This window comes from Meriones unguiculatus, chromosome 4 (genome assembly GCF_030254825.1).
Source record: "Meriones unguiculatus strain TT.TT164.6M chromosome 4, Bangor_MerUng_6.1, whole genome shotgun sequence".
NCBI lineage: Eukaryota > Metazoa > Chordata > Mammalia > Rodentia > Muridae > Meriones > Meriones unguiculatus.
The window spans coordinates 27,882,432-27,889,999 of record NC_083352.1 but is presented as its reverse complement, the minus strand read 5'-3'; the positions used below and the strand labels follow the sequence as shown (position 1 = coordinate 27,889,999).

Sequence of the window (7,568 nt, the reverse complement as noted above, 5' to 3'; positions counted from 1 at the left end):
TCTATTGGGCATCCCATTGGATATCAGTGGTCCATCAGATTAGCCAGAGAGATTATGTGGCAACATAAAGTGGTCCATTAGCTGTTTATAATCAATTGAAGGAGAACCTTTTTAGAGGAGGGACAGACGATGGGATAACACTGCCATGAAATGCTCCTACTACTGTGGCACCCTCAGATCTCAGGGTGCATCATCCATTACATAACCTGGGGCTGCAGAGGAGGGTCAGCGGGTGGAGTTCTTGCCTAGTATAAACCAGGCCCTGCACTGGATCTTCTGGGTGAGAAGTTAAGGTTATCCTCAAGTACATAGCAAGTTTGAGGTCAGTCTAGGACCCACAAGACCCCAAACAAAACATTGTACATTTCAAAACCTGCATTTTAGTTTTGATTATTTTCTCTCTCCCACAGAATGCTATTTGTGCCAAAATTTCAGCAGTTGGCTTTTACATTCTTACCCCAGTTTTTTACATAACTGAGGGCGTGAGAGTAAAGGTCATAGTGTCAAAACCAGAGTTCTGGTTTCTGAGCCAAAGCTGGAAGCAGCGGACTTGAAGAATCAAGGGGGGCCTCTGATCCTCTTGCATTCCCATGGACCATCCTTCACCCAATGAGCAAGGATTAGCATTCCTGAGCCAATGACGAAATGAGCCTGTTTGTGCATCTGTCTTTTGAGGAAAGCTTATAATTACAGCATTTCAAGTAGGGATATATTGGATCCCTTCAAGGGATGGGATAATTACTTGTTATTATGTATTTTTAATGAAATCATTGTTTAACATGGCAGACTGCAGAACAGAAAACAGGTGCAATTGTAGGAAATTAGTCTGAAAAGTAACTCGAGTTGGCTGACGAGGAGCCTGCATACCTTCCAAATGAGTTCATATCTTGCCCTCCAGGACACATTCTTTTCTGAAATATATTTACAGAACCCTTGTGCTAGAAGCTGTCAATTGGCCTAGGGTAAGCTCAGTTAAATGGTGTCTTGGTGGTTAAACACATCTAAAAGTGTTTAAGACAGGCTTTCTCCATGCCAAATAAAATGCACTGTGGTCCTTGCGCCCACCCCCCAAGAGGGAGACCTGAACCTTGTGTTTTAAAAAACTAACAATAAATAATATGCTCACGGGCAGACAGCAAGTACAAAAAGCATTCCAGAAGTACATTCGAATTTTAGGTCATTAAGTCTAATAGTATGTGGAACTCAAGACCCCAGATATGCCATGGCCTCTCATCATTTGTTTGTGGTGACACTGCACAGCTCTGGGCAAATAGAGTAAATGGCCCTCACGCTCTCCACTAATAAAACAGGAAAAGAGACATATGCTTTTTAGAGGGTTAGGGAGTTTTAGAAAAGTCATCAGAGTGTTCTGTGATCAAGAACTTTTATTATTAAAGTCGAATAGAGACGGATTTATAAACGACAACACCAACAACATAGAGAAGAGGGCTCGGGGAGTCTAGGCGCTTGCCACCAACCTAAAGATCTTGGCGGAGGAAGAAACCAAATCTTGCAAGTTGTCTTCTGATCTCCACAAAGACATAGACATACAAACACAAATACATGTAAAAAAAAATGAAAACATAAAGGGGAGAGAGAAACATGCTCTTTTCTTAACCTGTTTAATGCCTTTGTACAGGGGACAATTAGATTTAATCTTGAACATTCTCTTGTCTGCTTAGCACAGTGCCTGGCACCCAGCAGGTGGCATTCGGGGAATGATAGTTATAATCCTGGGCTGGAGCCAGACCATCTAAGATTGAATTTAACTAAATCTCTGTAGGCTTTGATAAATTATCACCTTTCTTTCTGCCTTAAGTTTTCTAATCTGCACAATGGGAATTACATTTACCTGAGAGAGCTATGGAGAGGGTTACAAATAAAATAATCAATGTTGGCTGCTATAGTTGGCTGCTATTATTATCCCCACCCCCACTCCTTTATTTCTGTTCAGGAAAGGTAAGACTCAGCTTAATTTGTTCTTCACAGTCTGGCTGCAGAGCCAACAGCCATTCCAATTTTCTCATCTCTCCCAAATTGGGTGTTCATAGCCTATTTTAAAAGTATTTATTTTTATGTGGACAGTGTGTGTGTGTGTGTGTGTGTGTGTGTGTGTGTGTGTCTGTGTGTCTGTCTGTAGGAACCAATTTCAGGACCTCTGCAGGAACAGCAAACACTTTAAATAACTGAGCCGCCCGCTAACCTCTTATCCCTCATTTTTAAGGAATTCACTTCCATACTGAGTACAACTAGGGTTCCATTTTCTATTCTCTGGGAACCCATGTATCTGAAAGATCCACCAGTATTCACTTTTTTTCAGTGGCCAATAATGCAAATACATTTACATTCCTAACCTACACTTAGATAATTCCCCATCTGGATTACCTTCAGTTTTTGCAGCCTCAAATGAAGGTCAGTTAAACACACAGGCATCTTTAGCATCTAGAGTCAGAGTGATGGAGAAGGGAAAACCAGAAACAGGAATGAGGGATAGATTGCATGGGATGCAAGGTGAAACAGGAGGACCAAATTCGTATGGCAGCCAACATATGTGTGCAGCCAGTCTGTAGTCAGTGCTGCACACGGATCATTTTTCATCACTCTGCCAGCAAGCGAGCAAACAAAAGGAACAACCCCCTAAACCGAATAAGCCAGAGAAACTCACTAATCCCTTGGCCCACAGGAAAATATTATTTTGATTGCATCTTTTGTTTATATCAATGTGCTTTTTTCAAATAATTTGTCTGTGTTCATAGGCTTCCCCACACAAACCAGACAGTACTTGTCTGAGTTCTAATGATTCCCTAGCAACCTCCCTGAGCATTCTCCTCCATGTCAGACAGTGGGACTCTGTGTTGATGCCAGGAAGACACTAGAAAAAACAAAACAAAAACAAAAACAACCAAACATCGTTTTCTCTTAGCAGTGGAGAAAGTCAGATCACTTTAGATACATCAGTAAAGTCTACATACAGGCTGATTAAGGCTGACAGACACACTCTGTCTCCATTTATGACTTGTGTTTCCTTCTGAGGACAGCCCTAAAGATGAGCAAGCTCTTAAACGATCAACGTATTTACATTGGTTTTCAATGGCTTTTATCATCGAAAGGCAAAAGTTGAATGTAAGAGTGCTTTCCACAAGAATACCCCAAAGAGAAGTTACCAGCCACGGGTCTGGATGCATAGAATTCCTACGCTCTACAGAGTGAGACTTCTCACAGTGTTCATAGCTCCGTCAATGCTGTATGGAAATCTCTCTCTTCCAATAACCATTCCAAAGGCTTTTTAATACAAAGTAGGGTGCATATTTATTTTATGATATCCCTCAAACACGTTTAGTGGGCAAGCCATCCCATCCCAGCCTAATGAATTGAGTTCCATGTAATGACCTTTAAGTAGCACGTTCGAACCAGAAAGGGGCAAGGTCAAACTCTTATGTCTAGCGGCAAAGCCAAGCGAGAGCAGTGACAGTAGACCTCAGAGAAGGGAAACCACAATAAAGGGGCTTGTCACTGCTAGTTCCGGGTCACTGTATCTCCCAGGAAGACACCTGTGCTTACAGTTTAATGTCTTAATTTGAAAATAAAAAAAAAAGGAAGGCACATACCCTTACATTTCAGTTTGTACTTCACACCTATGTGTATTTCCAATGTTCCCTGTTCAAAACCTGCACTGAAAAGTACAAGTCACATGTGCCACTTCCACAGCATGAGCGCGGGGACCAGCCTCTGAGGCGGAGAGTCTCAGTGATTGTCTGATAGGGTTTTTAAAACCGTCTTTGGATTTTCTTCAAAAGTAGCTTCATTCTGTTAAGTTCTAGCAACGTCACTGAAGAGAGTAAACACCAAATAAATATGATCCATTGTGGTTTTTGTTAATTTTGTAGTGGAAAAAAAATAAGATGAAGATTGGATTTTAATTTAATCTCCATCATTATGTTGGTCCAGAAAGTACAATGACTATTTGATTTTCTGCTTATTAAAGAATTATCTGGAACCATATTCCTTGGCCAACTTATTTTTGTTTCTCCTGAGTCCAGTCTTTAGTTCTGTCATAATTGTGCCTCAGGATCCACGGCACAGAATTAAACGGACCCATCCTTAAATCTACAAAAAAACATTGATCTTACCGTGCTCAGTCTAAACACAACATTACGGACTACCAGAAACTCAACCTGTGACTAAGATTTGATTCTGTCCAGATCATTGATATGATGATCTAATGTGGTCACCTTCAAAAGGTTAGGAGACCCAGCATGCGACAACAAATCCCAACAGCTATGTGTCCACCATGGCTAAACACGTGGCGCTTTTCAGGTATGTCCTCACAGGCAAAGAAAAATTTCTCCAGTTAGATTCTCAGATAACTCAAGCATTTCCTAGCTGAAAACTCTTCGGTTGATTTTGACACTATCTGGGTAGGACATTTCTGCTTCTAATACCTTTGGGGAAAATGTCACGAGAGGAGATACCACCTTCTGCCCCTGCAATGCTCTCTTCGTGCTAACCATGTCATTATTCTTTTTCTTCTGTCTGTGGTGCTGTGGGTGGATGCTGGTTCTTGGACCTTCGAGCTGCCTGCTCTAACACTAAACTTACACCCTCTGCTAACAGTGCCTTTAAGAAACTTCAGCGCAGCTCTGAAGAGAGTATTGTTTACAGTGATCATCCTGAAGGACGCTTGCATGTCATGTAGAGAGTCGGGACAATACTTCTTGTTTCTCTGCACCGAATGAATTTCTGTGAAGGCTTGAAGTAGTTAGAAACAAAGCCTGGAAACAAGACATCCCCACAGCAACCCTCAACAAATACACACGAGCAATGAAATAGGTGTCCTTGCTACCTTCCACAGAGATCTACGTAACTTCCTGAGGGCCAACATATTTTATTAAAAAAAAAAAAAACTGCTTCTTAAATGGTATGTTTAACAGCAGACTGGTTAAATACTGACACTTGACATACGTGTATTATAATATTTTCATCTCTGAGAAGAATAACGTCAATCCTGCAGTGAAGTTCATTTTTTTTTTTATTGCTTCCTCAGATCCTTTTACTGAGATTTCAGCAGGCACAGCCTGTGGCGGATGCAGGGAGTAGTACCAGGCTCAGCGCTTAGTCAGCAATTGGGAGGATCAGGTCAAAGTGGCCAACGACCAACTCGTGCCTGCATTTGACAACAATGAAATAGGATGGTGACTCGGGTGCCCGCATCAGCCTCAGTGAACCGATGATGGACAAGCCTGTGCTCCCGAGGGACGGATGTCGTTAATCCCATCTAGGCAGTTAATCCCAGCTCCTCTTTTTCTCAGCGATGACGCACCAGTTGCCATGGTCATTGCCGGAGCTCAGAACCTGCAGCTCGGACACACTCTCCTGCAGCAGGCTGGACAGCTCGCCTTCCCGGAACACGTGGTAGTAGCGCATGAAGGCTGTGCAATCTGGGGCATCCCGCTGCTCCTCCTCAGAGTTTGGGGTTTCTGGGTTGGAATCCGTAGAGTCGAACGCAGATACCCTCCTTAACGTTTTTCTGGAAGAAGGGTCACTGACGTTAGCAGCCACACCGTTCCTGATATCGGTGATGTCCAGAAAATCGCCCTTCCGCTCCCTCCTGCTCTCTCCTGCCTTGTGTCCACTAAAGTTCTGTGAAGTTCCCGCTGCGCCTAGCCAGCCCAAGTGTGTTTGAGAAGATGTGTCTACAAATACCTCATCTAAGTTCGATTCTTTTGTTGAAAACTGCTCCTGAGGATGCAAGTCTAAACTGGGGTGTCTTGAAGGCTGGTGGGACACTGTGCTATTGGCCCAAGCCTCTGGGCTTTTCATTGGCCTGGCTCTTTCAGTTTGCTTCCTTAGGGTTGATTCATCCAAAGACCTGGAGAAAAACCAGGAGCGAAAAGATTTTCCAAAATTGTTATATAATCCATTCTCTTCCTCGCCTTCCTTCGACATAGCCTCACAGCAGGTTCTGGCCACCGCAGGCCCGTAGTCCATGCTGTGGGACCGCTTGGAATCACATCGGCCCTTAAAACACACTGCGCAGCCGCACGCGGAGCCACCGCCCCGGTAGCCGTGGCTCGTGGGATGCTCACGCTGATGGCCCCAGGACTGGTGGGGCTCCGAGAGCAGACGGGAACAGAGTGCCCTGTTCCACGGCACAAGCACATCCTGTTTCTCGAAGCGTCGGTTCTTCTGTTCCATTGCCCAAACATAAATCATCAGCTGGCCTCCGGGAGCTAAGATCCTGGCCATTTCCTTTATGGCTCTAATTCTTCTTTGTTTTGTAGAAAAATGATGTATGACTGAAAAAGCAAAAGAAAAACAAAACAAAATTTAGATCTCATTGTGCATACATCATGCGCATCAACACACACTGATGATGTTTTCACAGAACAATGATGCAATTCTGACCTAGAGCGAGCCCTATTGGGTTAAACTGGAGGAAGAACATGAGGCTGGTTTTTACAGAGACACAGTTTTTGGCTTGGGAAATTCTATAGATTTTAAGTTTCTTCAGTTCCAACAACAACAACAAATCTGGCGATAACATGCAAGCTCTCTGTGGTCCCCAAACCTGTGGAATTTGATAACTGGACAAACAAGGCTAACCAAGGTGAATTAATGAGTATGGATGGGACATGAGTGAGGTAGATGAAACAATTCACTGGTGGGGTCTATGAAACAATTCATTGATTTATTAACTAGCCGGTCTTTCTATAGAAACAAAGGATGAGCACCATGAATCACCAGTGCCAGTGAGAGTAATAAAACAAATAGGATATAGGAAAGGAAAGAGCAAAGAGAAGCTAGCTAAACACAAGTTAAAATGCTCACTGAGCATTTCTTAAAGATAGTACAATAACTGTGTGTGCTCAAAAACATACATGTATTTGACTTGATTTTAAATTAATAAAGATTTTAGAATTGTTTATTAAAAAAAAAAGATTTGTAAGGTATCATTTTACTTTCAATCTCTGAAAAGCCAAAGGGAGATGTATTTTTTAAGTAAAATCCATCTTTTCCTTACATATATGTGCGCTATGCGGGTGCTTATTATAAGCAGTAACAATTACTCTGCTGTGTCAGGTAATTAAAGAACCCCAGGGGACTGAACATGATAGCAGATACTCTACTTCTGAACTCCACCCCCAGTTTTGTGTTTCTGTTTGTGTTTTTTCAAGACAGGGTTTCTCTGTGTAGCCTTGTCTGTCCTGTATTCTGTTTGCAGACCAGGCTGCTCTTGAACACACAGAGATCCAACTGCCTCTGTCTCCCGAGTGCTGGGTTTAAAGGCGTGCACCACCATGCTCAGGTTGCACCCCAATTTTATTCGGTATATTTCCACCAAAGATATATGTAGAAAGTGCTATTCTTTTAGATCCTGGAGGGGTTTAATCACAGCACCGTGTTAAGGGGAAACAGTTTTAGTCTTTGAAACAGGAGCATCTGCATAGACCAGGGAGCAGACTGAGAGACTCCAGCTCTGTGCGGGCAGCGCTGGCGGAGAGCAGCTGAAACTGTCCCTCTTCATGCTCACATCATTTAGCTGCTGGTGATGACTTTGAAGTAATGAC

General features: G+C 42.9%; 1 protein-coding gene across 4 annotated transcripts in view; it reads right to left on the bottom strand.

Annotated features, from left to right (window-relative positions):
• Positions 1–1,367: 1,367 nt before the first annotated feature.
• The window catches only part of Trmt9b (tRNA methyltransferase 9B (putative)), a 50,998-nt gene continuing 44,797 nt past the window's right edge, over positions 1,368–7,568 (bottom strand). For all 4 annotated transcript variants that reach the window (XM_021651068.2, XM_060381617.1, XM_060381618.1 and 1 more), the window contains one exon: positions 1,368–6,296. In XM_021651068.2, the coding sequence (XP_021506743.1) occupies positions 5,284–6,296 (1,013 nt within the window). In that variant the 3' untranslated portion in view covers positions 1,368–5,283. The remainder of the gene's footprint in view (positions 6,297–7,568) is intronic.